Genomic DNA, 17,743 nt, shown 5'->3' with positions numbered 1-17,743 from the left:
TCATGAAGATTCAGGATTTCATCTTATCTTCACAGCATGTCTATGTGGTCAGTTTTACTAGTGACTAAGGCTCAGAACAGTGAGGTAACTTGATCAAGGTCTTAACAGTTGTAAATGGGAAGAGCCTTGATTCAAACCCAAGTCAGCTACTGGAAGCCCCAGATCTTTCCAGAATTGAACCTGACTTTTATAGGGCTGCCTTTCTGAATTTTTCTTACAGTTCTCTTGTAGACTTCCTTGAGAAGCAATTATTGTATCAGTTAGTGTGACTTTCTTATCAAGTGTATTAAAGCACATATAGTTGGCAGGCTTTGTAAGGCCATGAGAGAGAAACTTATGTGTATCAGCCTTGACAGGATCTAGGTATATAGACTTAGGTGTGTCCCCAGCATGTCACATTAGCTAATTGGAATGACTTCATGGATACAAAGACCAGCTCTGCATAAACAGATGCCTCCCTGTTCTCTCCTCCTGCCCAGGCTTTCACTGTATTTTTTGTACACCCACCTGGATTCCTGCACATCTTCCTAATTACCTTACTCTTCCTATAAGGACACCAATTCTATCAGATCAGGGCCCCACCCTTATGATCTTATTTAACCTTAATTACCTCCATAAGGTCTCCATCTCCAAATGCAGTTGTATTGGGGGTTGGGCTTCAACATCTGAATTTTGAAAGGATACAATTCAGTCCATAACAGTCATACATATTTCAAACAAGTTCTGAGAAACAAAGCATAATCTTTTGTGTTTACCTACATATTTACCATTTCCATTGTTTTTTATTTGTTTATGAAAATTTAAGCTTCCACCTGATATTTCCCTTCAGCGTGAAGAACTTCCTTTAGCATTTCTTTAGTTGTTGCAGGTCTACTGGCAAACAGACAAACAAACAAAAACACACCTTCTTAGTTTTTTGTTTTTTTTTTTTTTTTTTTGCGCCACGCGGGCCTCTCACTGTCGTGGCCTCTCCCGTTGTGGAGCACAGGCTCCGGACGCACAGGCTCAGCGGCCATGGCTCACGGGCCCAGCCGCTCCACGGCATGTGGGATCTTCCCGGACCGGGGCACGAACCCATGTCCCCTGCATCGGTAGGCGGACTCTCAACCACTGTGCCACCAGGGAAGCCCCACCTTCTTAGTTTTCTTCTTTTTTCCTTCAACACTTAAAGATGTCAATGTATTGTATTCTGGCACCATTGTTTCTTATGAGAAGTCAAACATCATTTATTTTGTTCTTCCCCTATGTACAGTGTATTTTTTTCCTCTGGCTACTTTTAAGATTTTCCCTTAATCTTAGTTTTTATTATGGTGTGCCCAGATATTGTGTTTTGGAAATTTATCCTTCCTCCCCCAGGTTTGCTGTACTTCTTGAATTTGTAAATTCCTGTCTTTCACCAAGTTTGGGGAATCTTTAGCATGTATATATTTAAATGTCTTTTCTGCCCTATTTGCTCTTACTCCTCCTACTGTGACTCCAATTACACATTTTTAAGACCTTTGGCTATTGTCCCATAGCCCCTGAGGGCTTCTGGGGTTTTTTTATTCCCCCCAGTATTCCTCTCTCTTTCTCTCTCTGTCTCTCTCCTTCTCTCTCTCAATTAGACACTCTCTATTGGTCTTTTTTCAAGTTCACTGACTCTTCTGTCTGCAATCTCCAACCAGCTCATGGACCCATACATTTCAGATATTATATTTATCAATACGAGAATTTCTACTTTTTAATTATTTCCATTTCATTGCCATTTCCTATCTGTTTGTTAGTTATGAGAGTGTTATCCTTTACATCCTTAAGCATTGTTAAATTACTAGCTTTAAAATTCTTGTCTTCTAATTTTAACATCTGTGTTATTTCAGGGTTATTGTCCATTAAATGGCCATTCTCTTAAGTAAGAATTACATTTTCCTGTTTCTTCGTACGTCTAGTAATTTTGACTCATACCTTGAACATTGTAATTGATGTATTGTAGAGACAGTGGATTATTCTTATTTCTCTGAAGAGTATTTTCTTAAGCAGGTAATTTAATGACAACTCAAACTCCAAGTTTTGTCTCTCCTTTGTTGAGTTCTTTAAGCCTTAGTTGGGCTACTTATTATGTAATTCAGAGATCATCCAGAGATTAAGGTAACCTTTATGCACAGTGTTGAGCTCCCTTTCTATGTCTCTCTCCTTTCTGAGATCTCCCTACCTTTTATTTTCTAGTTGCTATGGTGGCCTTGAACTCTGACCTCTAATTTCTTAGCTATGAAGACTGCATACTTCTATCTATCTGAGTATTAGCTGTCCTGCGTGACACTGATTAGGGCCTGCCCTCAGGCAAAAATCTGTAAAATCAAGAAACACATATAAAACTCTTTTTTCCGGGGCTTCCCTGGTGGCGCAGTAGTTGAGAGTCCGCCTGCCAGTGCAGGGGACATGGGTTTGTGCCCTGGTCCGGGAGGATACCACATACCACAGAGTGGCTGGGCCCATGAGCCGTGGCCGCTGAGCCTGCATGTCCGGAGCCTGTGCTCCACAGCAGGAGAGGCCACAACAGTGAAAGACCTGCATACCGCAAAAAAAAAAAAAAAAAAAAAAAGTTTTTTCCTTCAATGTGTCTGTTCCTTCTCAGTTTCTACCTGGCTTTGGTCACTTCCCAGTATCTTCAGAGAATTGTTTGATATATTTTGATCAGCATTTATAATTGTTATCTGGGAAAGAATTCATATGATAAGAACTATTTAGCCATTTTAAGAAGTGGAACTGGGCAGAGGGGTGGTGGTGGTGGGATGCATTGGGAGATTGGGATTGACATGTATACACTAATATGTATAAAATAAATAACTAATAAGAACGTGCTGTATAAAAATAATAAAATAAAACTTTTTTAAAAAAGAAAAATATTTCAGATGTGATAAAAACAATATACTGGCTTCAGAATTTTTAAAAAGGCAAAATTAAAATGAATAAACATTTAATCAGAAGTCTCCAAAAAAAAAAAAAAAGTGGAACTCCTGAATGATTTCTTTTAAATCAAATAAGATTATGTTTCTTCCCTGATTAAAACCCTTCTGTTGGCAATCTGTATGTCTTCTTTAGAAAAATGTCTATTTAGGTCTTCTGCCCATTTTTGGACTGGGTTGTTTGTTTTTTTGATATTGAATTGTATGAACTGTTTGCATATTTTGGAGACTAATCCCTTATTGGTCACAATGTTCGCAAATATTTTCTCCCATTCTGTAGGTTGTCTTTTCATTTTGTTGATGGTTTCCTTTGCTGTGCAAAGGCTTTTAAGTTTGATTAGGTCCCATTTGTTTATTTTTGCTTTTATTTCTTTTGCCTTGAGAGACTGATCTAAGAAAATGTATTGCTACGATTTATGTCAAAGAATGCCTATTCCTCTTCTAGGATTTTTATGGTGTCACGTTTTATATTTAGGTCTTTAAACCATTTTGAGTTTATTTTTGTATATGGTGTGAGGGAGTGTTCCAATTTCACTGCAGTCAGGATAGCTATCATCAAAAAGTCTACAAATAATAAATGCTGTAGAGGGTGTGGAGAAAAGGGAACCCTCATACACTGTTGGTGGGAATGTATTTAAATTGGTGCAGCCGTTATGGAAAATAGTATGGAGGTTCCTTAAAAAGCTAAAAATAGAGCTACCATATGATCTAGCAATCCCACTCCTGGGTATATATCCAGAGAAAAGAAAACTCTAATTCAAAAAGATACATGCACCCCAATGTTCATAGCAGCACTATTTACAATAGCCAAGACTTGGAAACCACCCAAGTGCCCATCAACAGGTGATTGGCTTAAGAAAATGTGGTATGTATATATATATATATATATATACACACACACACACACACATACAATGGAATATTACTCAGCCATAAAAAAGAACGAAATATTGCCATTTGCAGCAACATGGATGGACCCAGAAAATATTATACTTCTCAAAGTAAATCAGACAGAGAAAAACAAATACTATATCACTTATATGTAGAATCTAAAAAATAATACAAATTAATACATATACAAAATATAAACAGACTCACAGACATAGAAAACAAAGTTATGGCTACCAAAGTTATGGAGGGAGGGACAAATTAGGAGTATGGCATTAACAGATACAAACTACTATAACCTAAAATAGATAAGCAACAAGGATTTACTGTATAACACAGGAACTATATTCAATCCTTGTAATAACCTATAATGGAATATAATCAGAAAAAAAATAACTGAATCACTATGCTGTAAACCTGAAACTGATGAAATACTGTAAATCAACTGTACTTCAATTTAAAAAAATCTTTCTGTATCCTCTCATAGTACTTAGAATAAAATCTAAAGCCTTTGCCATGGCCTGCTTGATTTTCTCCACTTTCTACCTCTCTATCCTCATTTTGTACAACTTTCCTACTTACTTACTCCAGTCTAGTCTCACTGGACTCCTGTCAATTCCTAGGACATATGAAGCTCTTTGCTACTATAGAATCTTTGCATTTGTCATTCTCTTTACTTGGAAATTGTTGTTTCTTTTTTTTTTTCTTCATGTCTTATCTTAAATTTCACCCTCAGGTCTTTCCTGAACCCTCTATCTAAAATCAGTGTTCATATTACAGTAACTTATCTATTTCCTTCAAAGAACGAATCACTATCTTTAATTATTATATGTATTTGTTGACTCTATATGTCAATAGAATATCATCTCCGAGTGGACAGAAAGTACACCTGCCTTAATTGCTACTGAATCCCCTGTGCTTACTATGACCAGAACAGAGTAGGTGTTCAATTAACATTCATTAAATCTATAAAACCTTATCAGGCTGGACTATATGTGAATATTGGGATACCCAGTTTCCCTTCATAAGTCAGAGCTTTGTGAAAGCGACAACTTCTATTTGTCTTTGTATCCTGAATTATTAGAATGATGCCTAGCACAGAGTAGAGATGTATCACATTAGTTTAATGAATCAGTGAACTAACAAACTGTAAAAATGAACAAAGCTACCAATTTTGATGGTGAATGAAATTGACTAAACTAACCCTGCATTAAATCAGAATTGATCAACTTGTAAGAGAAATTGTCCTATGTAAAGCTTATATGAAAAGTTGTAAAAAAAAAAAAAATGAACACATAGTTTATATTTTCCTCTCCAGAATGTTTGTTGTTCCTAGGAACTGTTCAGTATTGAAACTCGCAGTCCTTTCCAGCAGTATAAAAAAAATTGTCTAGATTGGGCTTGCTTCTTTCATTAGATTTTCATGAGAATTTCAAAGCTGGGAAAAATCAGGCAAAATGTTTTTGCTTTGAGATAAGAAGATTAGGTAAGCAAAGAGTTGAAATAGCTTAGATGAAGAAGTGACATTACAGGTAAATACAAATGGAAAAAAAGCAGTTGTCACAAGTGATGAACATTGCTCTGAGCCTAATGATTGTTTTACCTGTAAAGAAGGAAAAAGGCAGCCTCAAGACTAATAGATAGTCTTGGTGGCGCAGCGATTAAGAACCCGCCTGCCAATGCAGGGGACACGGGTTTGAGCCCTGGTCCAGGAAGACCCCACGTGTCCCAGAGCAACTAAGCCCGTGCACCACAACTACTGAGCCTGTGCTCTAGAGCCCACAAGCCACAACTACTGAGCCCACGAACCATAACTGCTGAGCCCACGAACCACAACTACTGAGCCCATGTGCCTAGAGCCCGCGCACCGCAACAAAGAATAGCCGCCTCCCCCCCGCTGCAACTAGAGAAAGCCCGCGTGCAGCAGCAAAGACCCAACACAGCCAAAAATAAATAAATAAATACAATCTTAAAAAAAGAGCAGATGCTCCATCTCCTATTAAAAAAAAAAAAAAGAAAGAAAAGACTAATAGATAAAACTGATTTTAATAGAGAAAAACCCATCAAGCAATAAGATAGCTTTGTCTTAGCAAAATGATCATGGAACCTAAAATTCTCAAATTTTAAATTTGCCTTTGTGATGTGTTTTTCTTGCCTGTAAACTCTTTGCCAAAGGTTTTGCTATCTCAGGCGGTGCAGTTCTCTGTGTAATTTTACAAACTCTTGCCTATTTGTCGTATTAACTTATTCAGGGTTTTAGAGAGAGAATTAGAAATGGTCTTGTCCAAGGTCATGCCCTGAGCCAGAGTTGAGCTCAGGTCTCAGGAGTCCTTGTCTGCGTTCTCTCCATCATATCAAGGGTCAAAAACTCAAATGCTTAAAGGAGTCAGGCAGCATAAATGAATAAACAGACCAGGCAATGAGGTATTTTTTACTTCTACAGAGAAGTTTCTCTTTTCAGCTCTCAGTACTCTCGGGCTGAATTCCATGTTCCCTCCTTTGACAGAGAGATGGGCATAGAGAAATAGATTGCTACTACAGGTAAAACATTAGTGCCATCATGATGATAAATTGAGTGGTGGTGCCTCTCACAAACTGGAGGGTGCAGGCCTGTCTGAAGGGATCAGTCACCACTCAGCTCCAGCTGACCCTTGCCATGGGGGAGTATGGTGACCCAGTGTTTTACATTCACCAGTTCTTCAAGAGAAACCAAAATCTGGACTTAAAGTGAAATCTCCCAGTTTTAAAATATCGGCTCATTTTTAAACACATTATATATCCCACGTAAAATACATCTGTGGGCCAGATGCCACCTCGTACCACCCATGTATGATCTCTGTGTTATACTGTATTGCATTTCTATTTTTCCCATGTTCCAAATGCAGGTGTCACCTTAATAAGGAAATGCCAAAAAGCCCCACAATTCTAGTTATGTATTGTAAGATGGCCTTTTCCTCTTGATCCTGACCTGAAAGCCATCCTGAGGAAGATCTGACTCCACCCAGCTTAAGCTTCCTACCTATCCAAATAGTTTGTAGCCTTTTCTGCCTTCTCCTACAGCTGCCAGCTCTCAGAGCTGACATCTCAGAAGATGGAGGAAACAAGGAAAGAGTCATAGAGTCAGGATGGTTCTGTCTATATATTTCTAAGGCAGCCACTTGGAAAATATAGCTATCGTCGTCACACTTGTTATTGGGAAACAAATAACCACTTAATGGGACGCTGTGATCTTCTATACTGTGCTAAATGTATTAGAGAACAGAAGTAGAAGGATCAACCCTTGCAACAGGCACTCCAGGCTTTTGAAATGAGTACTCAGTTATTCGACAAACTGGCTCCTTCTTTGTTAATCAGGGTGGGCCTTTGTCATCAGATACTGTGGGAAAAAAAAAAAAAAAACTGCAGCTGACCTTTTAAGGTCTTGTTCTTCCAACCATTTTTACTCTTTTGGTGGTACTTCCTTCTCTTTAATAATAGGCGTTACGATCTAAAAGCCACCTGTATATCACTCACTGCAACCTTCCCTGCAAAGCAAATTTTACTGTCCACATTTTACAGTTGTAAGAGAAGAGGCTCTGAGAGGTCAAGTAACTTAGGTAGCAGAGAATATAAGTATAGACCATGAGTTTTGAACCTAAGTCTGTTTCCAAAGCCCGTGTTTTCAGCTACTGTCTTAAAATGTAGATTTTATTATTATTCAAGTATGATGAGGCCAGCAGATCAGGAGATGATTGCCACTGAAAGGATAGTTTGTTACTCACAGTTCTCCAGAAGAGGGGGCCGGCTAAACCATGCAGGGCCAAATGGGAAGCACTAAGGTTGTCCCTAGTTGTCTGGTACCTGGCTCTGGGGTGATTAGAGCAGGGAAATAGAGGAGGTGGTGAGGAGGTGTGCTCTGTATTAGTCAGTTTGCATATGAAAGGCATGCTTACAGGCCAGTGGAGTCCTTTACTATCTCTAGGAATTGGCTAGCCCTGGAAAGGGCAGTCTCTCCAGGGTCAACAGGGCCCCAGATCCCAAAGCATCACAAATACAGAAAAATAAAAAGACATGATTAAAATGCCCACATTTCCTTTTATTAGACCCAAAAGTTCAAAGCCATCCTTTCACTCTGATTTTCTTATGCTCTGTAACTACTCAGTCACTAAGTTTTGTTTTATTTTCTTCAAAATGTGTCTCATTCATTCTTTCGAGATTCCAGGCATTGTAGGCACTGAAGAATGGGAAATAATGAGGTTTTTGATTTAAAAGAGCTCAGAGCGTAAGGTAAGAGATAGACATATAAACTAATCGTTATTGAAGAACTTGATAAATGCTGCAATAGAGCAAGGACAGGGGATATTCGTGCCTTGTATTCCCAATGTCAGCCTCTGAGCCCTGTCTGTGTTTCCTACCCTCTGTGCCTAGTCATCTCCCCATTGTACATACCCTACTGGGTTAATTTTCCTTAACTTGTCATTATTTTGCTCCACAAATCGAAATAATTTCCTGTGGCCTACAATTCAGTAAAACAATAGTCACTTATCTGACTTTTAAGAACCACTGTCTGTCCATACCCTCCTCATGCATCCGTATTTTCACCACTTCATTTATTCTCTAATTTAACATACAGTTACCCTCTGACCAATGTGTGCCCCACACAAACAGACACAAATATAAAGCATGGTAAGTGCTCCCAAGAAGTACATGGTATTCTGTGGGCATGTGGTCCATTATGGTTTGTACATCCCACATTTATCCAACAAATACTTATTGAGCATCTATGATATGCCAGTCTCAGGGCTAGACCAGCCTTCTTACTGTCTATACCCAGATTTGTCTTTCCATCTTCATATCTCTACTCATCACAGCCTCCTTTCTGGTATCCCTTGCCTCTAGCCCTTTACTCCTCCAAACTGCCTGTTCTTGGCAATTATTATATATACAACTATATAATAATTGCCAAATATTATATATACAACTATACAGTAATTGCCAAATTATTGACTTCTTGCTTTATGCTCTTGTATGTATTTCTTATTTTCCACTCTATCCCAGAGCCTAGTCCCAGTACCTGGTGTATTAGGCATTCGGTAAATACCAAATAACTGCATTCATGCATGTGGGACACATGCTAGCTTCTGTGCTTCCTCCGGGAAGCTCATTTAAATCTCCCTTCTCTGACCTCCTAAAGCACTTCCCATAGAAACTAGCCTCAAATCAAGTAATGGCTTTAATTATCCATTATTGATGCCAGTGGCTTCATTGTGATGCTCCGACTGGACTGCAAACTCTTTAAGGTCCAAACCATGCCTCATTGCAGTAACCCCAAACTGAACCTTCAGCAAGTAAATATTCAAAACCTGGATGATTTTCTTTCCGTTGAAATCACCAGTTGCTTTGGTATTATTTTGACACATTTCTACACAAATGGAATTTGACAAGTTATACCTGGAAGTTGAGTAGACAATGTGACATGGTAGTTAAGACCAAGGACTTTAGATACAGAGAGACCTCAGTTTGAGACCTAGATCTGTCACTTAACTCCCCCGTGACCTTAGGCAAGTTACTTAATCTCTTCTAGTCCTGGTTTTCTCATCTCCATGGTGGCTAATAGTATCTTCTTCACGGGAATGTTGTAAGAAATAAATGAGATAATGTATGTAAAATGCATAGCTTAGTATTGGTATATGGTAAATGAGTCAATAAATTTTAGGTGATATCATTTATTCTGTTGTTGGCATTATGGTAGGCACGCTCTGTGTCGCAGAAATCCTGTTTTAAAAGGAGACTAGGACGGGGTAAGGGGGAGAGGAGGTCGCTGAAGCTCAGAGCAGATAAGTGACTTGCACAAGGTCGCATAGCTAGTTAGTATCAGAGCCAGAACCCAGACCCAGCCTCGGTGACTCCAGAGCAAAATCTCGTCCTCTTTACACAGACCTGACGCTCAGGAAGCATGCTCAGAGAAACTATCCCCGTGAGGCCACGATAACCGGTCTGTTCGTAGTTTGAATGAAAATAAATAGATCAGAATGGTTGTTTTGGGGATTCACGTAAACGTTGAGACAATACACAGATTAGGTTCAGGAACTCAAGCCCATTGTTGGGTGTGGTTTAGCAAGCAGAGTCACAGCATGGGGAAACACATCCCTTCCTGATGCATAGTGCATATTATTTTGTTTAGAGCCACCAAGTGGATTAAGGAATAAATCCTAGACGTGGAATTTCAGATGAGAAGATGGTTGTCTGCAGAGCTCAGACATTTCTGTCCTTGGAGAGAGAGCTCTGTCCCAGTTTCCCATGCGATAACTTCTAAGTCAGGGGAGATTCTCTTGACAGCTCTGGGGCAACTCTTTTTTGTGTTTTTTAAACTGGGACTCCCTCCTCATAGACTCTTTCACTCAACTTCTCTGTTAGTAAGACACAGAGAATAATTCAAGGTCTGACATTGCCCTGGGGTAACAGCGTGGGGTAACCGGAGGGGGGATGATGTAATCCAGAGGCCAGTGCTTTTAACACCCAGGCCGGCCCCCCTCTACCTCATTTACCCTGAGTTACACCTCCTTCTCATGCCTCTGTCAAACCTCATTCTTGGACCTGATACTACCTGCTGCTACCAGTTCAGCCTTGGGAGTTTCTTTTCCTGCTGTTCTTCTCTTTAAACTTCTTTGTTTTTATAAATCCAAGAGGCCAGCAGTTGGTTAAACAAAGCTAGATTTCTGAAAGAGCTGAGACACTCTTGCTGAGTTAGCATTTTAATATTCTTGGATCCTCTGTAGAGAAAGAATTGAAAGAAACAGACATTTTAATATATCTTCTTCTGGCTTCAACATAGACTAGAGAAGCTATAAAATTGACCCCTCTCTCTTGTTTTTCAGATAGATCACATGGTGCAGGGCCATGCTGCCTTCCCAGAACTACAAGCCAAGGCCACAGCCAGGTAACAGCTCTCTCTGTTCTCTACAGCTTTCCATGCCCGACCACATTAGGGGCACTGACTTTAGGCAGCTGCATGATTTTCAGATCCTGTGAGCAATGAGAATGCCTGGCAGTACTTGGTTATAAGACAGTCATCTGGATGAGCCAGGACATACATGTATTAATTTTCAAAACAATCTAAGAGAATTCACAAAAAAACTAGAGATCCTCCAAGAATATGCCAGTAATCATGGTTGAGAAGCTCTGACATAGAAGAAAGAGCATGGATTTTTTGAGTCAAAGTTTCTTGGATTCAACTCCAGTTTTTCTCCTTAATAACTATGTGACCTTGGGCAAGTTATTCAACTTCTTTAAGCCTGTCTTTTCATCTGTGAAACAGGATAGTAACTGATAGGAGTGATTTCTAGAATATATTGTTAAGTGAAGAAAGCAGAGTATATTATTTATTTATTTATTTATTTATTTATTGGCTACGTTGGGTCTTTGTTGCTGCATGCAGGCTTTCTCTAGTTGTGGCGGGCGGGGGCTACTCTTCATTGTGGTGCATGGGCTTCTCATCGTGGTGGCTTCTCTTGTTGCGGAGCACGAGCCCTAGGTGCGTGGGCTTCAGTAGTTGTGGCTCACAGACTTAGTTGCTCCTTGGCATATGGGTTCTTCCCTCACCAGGGTTCGAATCCATGTCCCCTGCGTTGGCAGGTGGATTCTTAACCACTGCACCACCAGGGAAGTCCATAAAAGAGTGTTTATAATATACTCTTTTTTATGTAAAAAGAAGGTGATATAAGAAAATATATGTGTACCTACTCATTTATGCAAAAGAAATATAGAGAAGTTAAACTAGAAACTCATGAGGTTGTTACCTATAGGAGGTGGGGTAGGAATGGGATGGAAATAGTGGGGAAATGGGAACAGGGTAGTAGGAGGGAGCAACACTTCTTTGAGTATACCTGTTTATATAACTCATACTCTTAGAATCATGATGATGCTTCATGTCCCCCTGAAAATAAATAAAAGATAGATAGATAGATAGATGATAGGTGGATGTGTGTGGTGGGGGTGAAATACAAACAGTGAAAAAAATGAACCTGTAGTATTAATAATAAATAGTATGGTCATTAATGGGGGTTTGGGAAAGAAAAGAATTAACCTAAGTAATTTCTACAAAATTATTAGCCAATATGCTTCAAAGATTAGGAAGCTTAAGGAATTACTAGAGAATTGTCCCAGATTTGAGGAGACTAAGATGCTACTACATCTAGAAACAATGTATGATCATGGGTTAGATCTTGGCCAGAAAAAAGCACATTAGTGGGGAAAACTGTCAGCATTCAGATAAGTATGGAGATTAGTAATAATACTGTATTTATGTTAATTTCTTAGATGGTGGGTATAGGGGAAGCCTGTATACTATTTTTGCAATTTTTCTGTAAATCTAAAATTATTTTGAAATAAGAAGTTTGAAGAATAATTATTGAATGAATTTCATGATAATAATGCTTAGTAGTTGGGCTTTTTAACAAACGTAAGGTATTTTATAGTATTTTCAGAGAAACCCCATTCATGTAGCTAGTACCTGGCAAAAGGGAGATAGTCAAAGGTGGAGGTTACTATCCTAGATCCTGGAGCCAAATTGCCTGTCTCAGCTGCACCCTTTAGTAGCTTGTTACCCTGGGCAATGTACTTAACCTCACTGTGCCTTAGTACTTCACTGTACAGAAAAATAATAACAGTAAACACCTCATAAGGTTGTTGAGAAAATTAAATGAATTCAAATAGTGTCTGGGATATAGCAACAATTGCTGAGCTATAATAAATATTCAGTAAATGGTAGTGGTAGTGATAAAATTTGTAGTTACTCGTATTAGACATTTCCATTCCACCAAGGGACGTCTGTTCTTATGGGGAGGCACACCTGCACAGAGCAGAATGAAGTGCATACTGACTAGAACATAAACTCTGTGTCATCAGGGTGCAGAGGAGGATTGATCCCACCAAGGAGTTTGAGAAAAGTTTCATAAGCTTTCCCTTCTACGGTCTCTAGTTACAATGTCATTACCATCTACAGGGATCATACCACTTAGCCAATAACTAGCACTTTAGTTGGCCTAGAGACCACATAACCTAGAAGAGGAATGCCTAACCTCAGATCACCAGGGAACCCCTTAATTGTGTGCAGAGTTTTGTTGATTATATACTTACGCGTACATTTCTGGGAAGAGGGGCCATAGCTTTTATCAAATTCGTGAGGGGATCCAGCATTTTAAAACCTCTAACCCAAAGGAAGGAGCACAGATGTAGAGTTTAGAGATCTAGATTCAAATCTCAGCTCCCACATACGTAGCTGTTTGAACCTTAGTTTCCTTATCAGAACATGGGATAGTAGACATGAGAGAACCAGCCATGGATAGCTCTGAGAATTTATTTTGAGTTTACAGAAGCAATGTATTTGGAAAGGCTTCGTAAACCGTACGATGACAATGACAACAACCACTACTACTACTTCTACTACTATTACTAATGATTATAAAAGAGGCAGACATTTTGGAGGGGATTGTTCTAGGGTTAAGCAGCAGATGTCATCACCTGCCTGCCTTCTCATGGAGTAGCAAGAACACTGGACTGAAGTCTTGGCTTCTGGTACCAATTCTGCCATCAATGTCTTGGTGACTCAGTTTCCTCACCTATAAAATTACAATGATCCCACCCTGCTTAATTCATTTTCCAGGTGTTATGAGGATGAAAGTAGACCGTGGAAATGCCAGTCTCTGAAGATCTTAGACATCAACGCAAATCTAAGGGATAGGTTAGACTTTGCAATGAAATACTCAAAATGTCCGGAACTTTCTTCTGTAGCTGAACCTCATGTGAGTAGTTTTGATTGAAAATAGGAAGAAAGGGAAGATTTATGGATTAGCATGTAAACCCAGAGAAACAGCAGCACAGTGTGGTCCAGAAGCAGTAATTTATAGAATTCAATCTTAGAGTCAGACTGGATTTACATCCCACGTCTCTTCACATGCCAGCTGACTTCATCCCGCTTTCCAGCTACCTCTCTGTATTTTTCCCTCTCTTTAGAGCTAAGTTGCTCCAAAGCATTGCCTGTACTCTTGGTCAGTTTCCTCACTCCTCCCTTGCCCACTCCAGTTTGATTCTGTCACCATCGGCCCCTGAAACGTTTACTGTTCAGGTCCTCGGCGACCACAGGATGTCTTCCAGTCCCCTTCCTTGAGCTCTCAGCTCCATGTGGCACCAGTGATCACTCCTTCTCCTTCCCACACTCTCTTTTCTTGGCTTGCCAGAATGTCACCCTCACCTAGTTTTACTTCTGTATCTCTGACAATTTATTAATCTCCTTTTCAGGCCTATGATCCTTTTCTCTGTCACTAACAACAAAGTTCATCACAGCTACATTCTTGGACCTCTTCTCTCTTTGTGGTCTTTTCCATGATCCCATCTACATTCTTGGCTTCATTTCCTGCTGTATTTTGATGACTCTCAAACTTTTATCTCCAGTTTGTATATACTTAGTAGGCATTCAATATTGGTTCTCTTCCCTTCCAATTTCTTTTTATTGTCTTGCAAAGGAAAATGTGTCTCTATCTTATCAGATCTATAAATAGACTATATCAAGACTAGCACTCACTATGCCTCAGATCTTAGAAATAGGAATAGTTGTTATTAAGTGAAGTTAGTTATTTGGAAGGGACAACAAATCCCTTGGATTCAAAAACTGTATGCCTCTTACGGTGCGACTTAGTGCTGTCTGCAAACAGCAATGCAGGTCACCCCTATCTCAGAGCTTAGCATCAGCAAATCCTATTTGAAACCATAGAAACGTGTTGATAAACAGATTGAGTATTTTATACTCTTGATTTACTGTAATCCTTCTAGGCTTCAACCTGAAGAGAAGCCTTCTGTGAGCTTATGAATTAAGTAAACAATAACTAGATGTACCCATGCATGTAAATGGCAACCGGCGTCTCTTTCTATGTAGGGCCAAATATCCAGAGATGTTACTCCGTAGCCAGAGATCACCTTCCATTGATTACAACTTCAGCTCTTTTCCTCTAAACTGCCCATTATTGTCTTACTTTTCTTAAAGAATCTTTACCAGTGGTTCAGAATGAAGTTATGGTGATGGCACAGTTCGGTGGGAAGATGTTGGCATAATCCACAAGTGCAGGATTCAAGGTTGACAGCAGAGCCAAGGTTAAAATCCAGGTCCTCTGACTGTCTGATGAGTGTCTTATGAGCACTTATGGTATAACGGTGAACAAAGAAAAAAAAAATCCCTGTTTTCATGGAAATTGTGCTCACGCACATACACACACATATACCTATATGTGCGTGCGTGTATGTTTATGTTTGTATGTATGTAGAGAGAGAGAGAGAGCACATACTCCAGGAATTGGTAAGCATTCTAAAGAAAAATAGAGATGAGTAAGGAGACATAGAACGACAAGAGGTGTTGGAGTGACGGATGGGAACTATTTCAGGTGAAGAAGCCGTCCTTGATGAGGTGGCACTCAAACAGGACTCTGAACTGAATAAAGAGAGAAATCAAGCCATGGTTATATGGAGGAGATCCCTTTAGCCCAAAGGAACAGCAAGTCCCAAGGCCGGGAAGCAGCAGCCAGCTTGGCAAGCTCAGTGGACATTGTAAAGGGCACTGTGACTGACCAAAGTGTGAGGGAATGGGGGACAGATGAGAGGTAAAAGTTAGCCAAGGGTCAAACCATGTGGGTCATTGTAAAAAGCTATAAGACCACTGCACTTTTTTCAAGATTTTTGTTTTTGAGCAGATGGAAGACACAGTCAGATTTACCTTTTAAAAGGATTACTTTGGCTGCTCTGTGGAGAATAAACCAGACCATTGGTGGGGACGGAGGGTCAGTGGAAGACATGACTCCTGACCTCAGCAAGTTTATGGTCTACTGGAGGAGGACTGGAGACAGAGAAGCCCAGCCTGTTCTGAGCTCCTTTTTCAGCGGTCACTGCAAGCAGTGGTCATTTCTCATTGTGATTCTGTGAATTTCCGGTCTCTCGGGGGTGCAAGGTTCTGCTAATTCCGATCCTCTCTCTCAATCTGTCTTTCTTTTTTCCCACTTTCCCTGGAGTGTTTTGTTATTCCTTTCAGAACAATCAACTTTTCTTGATATGATTTATTCTTCAAACCTCTTTTGCTTCTGTGATTTCTATAATCCCACTGAGGATCACTTTAAAAATGTACTGGTCCCCCATATGCCAAATCTCAGAATATATCTAAACCTTCCCATTAAAATCTGTATAAATGCCCCCGCCCCAGAGCAAGAAAAGGAGAAAGAAAGACCAAGAACATTTTTTAAGAATTTTCAGTGTGCCTGGCACTGTGCTTAGTGATAGTTTTATATATATATATATATATATATATATATATATATATATATATATATATATATAATCTAACTTAATTCTAGTTGAGGAAATGAGTATTATAGGGACTCCACTTCTAAACATTGTTTCCACTGTGCATTCTACTCTTGTGTTCTCAGATTGTTCCCTTGGCCTTTATGTCTTCTTCAACCTTGGTCCCTCAGTCTGACAACTGGGGCCATCAGTCTATCCACAAGTATTGACTTAGGCTCCCCTGAGCTAGGACAATCATAGACCCAGGGTGATGATATTAACACCTTTCATCCCCTAGGGTGTGCCAGGATAAACAGTAAATTCTTGATGTCTCTTGAATGAGAAATGTTTTTCTAAATAGACGTAAGCTGGGTATTACAATGCCTTTCTTTGGCTTCTGTTTTACAGGCAAGGATAAGAAAGTGTTCAGGGCACTGGGGTCCTCTCAAGAAGACTGAGGGCTGTGCTGACTTAGGAAATCAGTTCTTCATTTTCTGCCTCTCGGCAGATTCACTGTAGCCCAGCATAGTGCCTGGCACATGGGTGGAAGTGCAGGGTGGGGTGTCACAAGATGCTTATTCCTTTTCTCTGCCCCCTTCTGTGGGGTATACCAGCACGCCTGGAAGGTTGTGTCCATATGCCTCCAGAGATCTACTCTTTTGGCAGCTGTACTACAATGAGAGGGAGAGGTAAAAATAACCTCTAACAGTCCATGCGGGATCAATATTCATATATTCTACACTTCAGTAACCGTGTTGAGCACCTGGTGGGATGCATAAGATGTGACTCTTTCCCAAAAGGAATTCAGATTCCAGCAATGGATACAGATAAAATTAAGAGGCAATTATCATACAGTGGAGGAAGGGCCATTCATTCATTTGATGGCTACTCTTGGGTGGTTCTCTGTGCCAAGTTCTCTGCTAGATTCTGAATGTATACTGGTAATGGTCTGCCTTCATGAAGCTTAAAGTCCAGAGAAGGCCATAGGCAGTTAACAAGTAAATGAACCCATAAATAAGTCTATGGTGACCAAACATGATATGAAAGAAACTAACAGAGTACGATGATAGAATATCAGGGAAACCCCATTTAGATGAGGTGGTCAGGGAAGGCCTAGCTGATGGAAGCACAGTTAAGATCTGAAGGATATAAATGAGCTAACCATGTGAAGAGCAGAAGGGAAGAACACTAAAGGTTACCAAAGGGGAGAGGTTACTAAAGGGGAAAGGGGGGTCGGAGGGATAAATAAGGAGTTCGGGATTAGCAGATACAAACTACTAGATATAAATAGATAAACGATAAGGTCCTACTGTGTGTATATATATATATATATATATCTGAATCACTTTGCTGTATATCGGGAACTAACGCAACATTGTAAATCAACTATATTCAATTAAAAATAAAAAGATGAGTCTAGAACAGTGATAGCCGTAGGCAGGTAAAGAAGATAAGGAAGAGAATTCTAGGCAAGAGGGCGAAGGATAGGCAAACATTCAGAGGTTAAGACCTGCATATTTTGAAAAATTAGAAGTAGTTTAGTGTCACGAGAGCATGATGTGTACAGTGGTGAGGAGGGATGCAGAGTGGAAGGCATGTCTGTAACGTGG

General features: G+C 39.8%; 1 protein-coding gene across 10 annotated transcripts in view; it reads left to right on the top strand.

The window, feature by feature from the left end:
- The window catches only part of FGGY (FGGY carbohydrate kinase domain containing), a 421,541-nt gene that overhangs the window by 290,855 nt on the left and 112,943 nt on the right, over positions 1–17,743 (top strand). For all 10 annotated transcript variants that reach the window (XM_082669259.1, XM_082669261.1, XM_082669262.1 and 7 more), the window contains one exon: positions 10,688–10,749. In XM_082669259.1, coding sequence (XP_082525385.1) covers positions 10,688–10,749 — 62 coding nt within the window. The remainder of the gene's footprint in view (positions 1–10,687; positions 10,750–17,743) is intronic.

Source organism: Grampus griseus (assembly GCF_964374135.1).
Source record: "Grampus griseus genome assembly, chromosome: 1".
Classification (NCBI taxonomy): Eukaryota; Metazoa; Chordata; class Mammalia; order Artiodactyla; family Delphinidae; genus Grampus; species Grampus griseus.
This window is presented reverse-complemented; position numbering and strand designations above follow the sequence as displayed.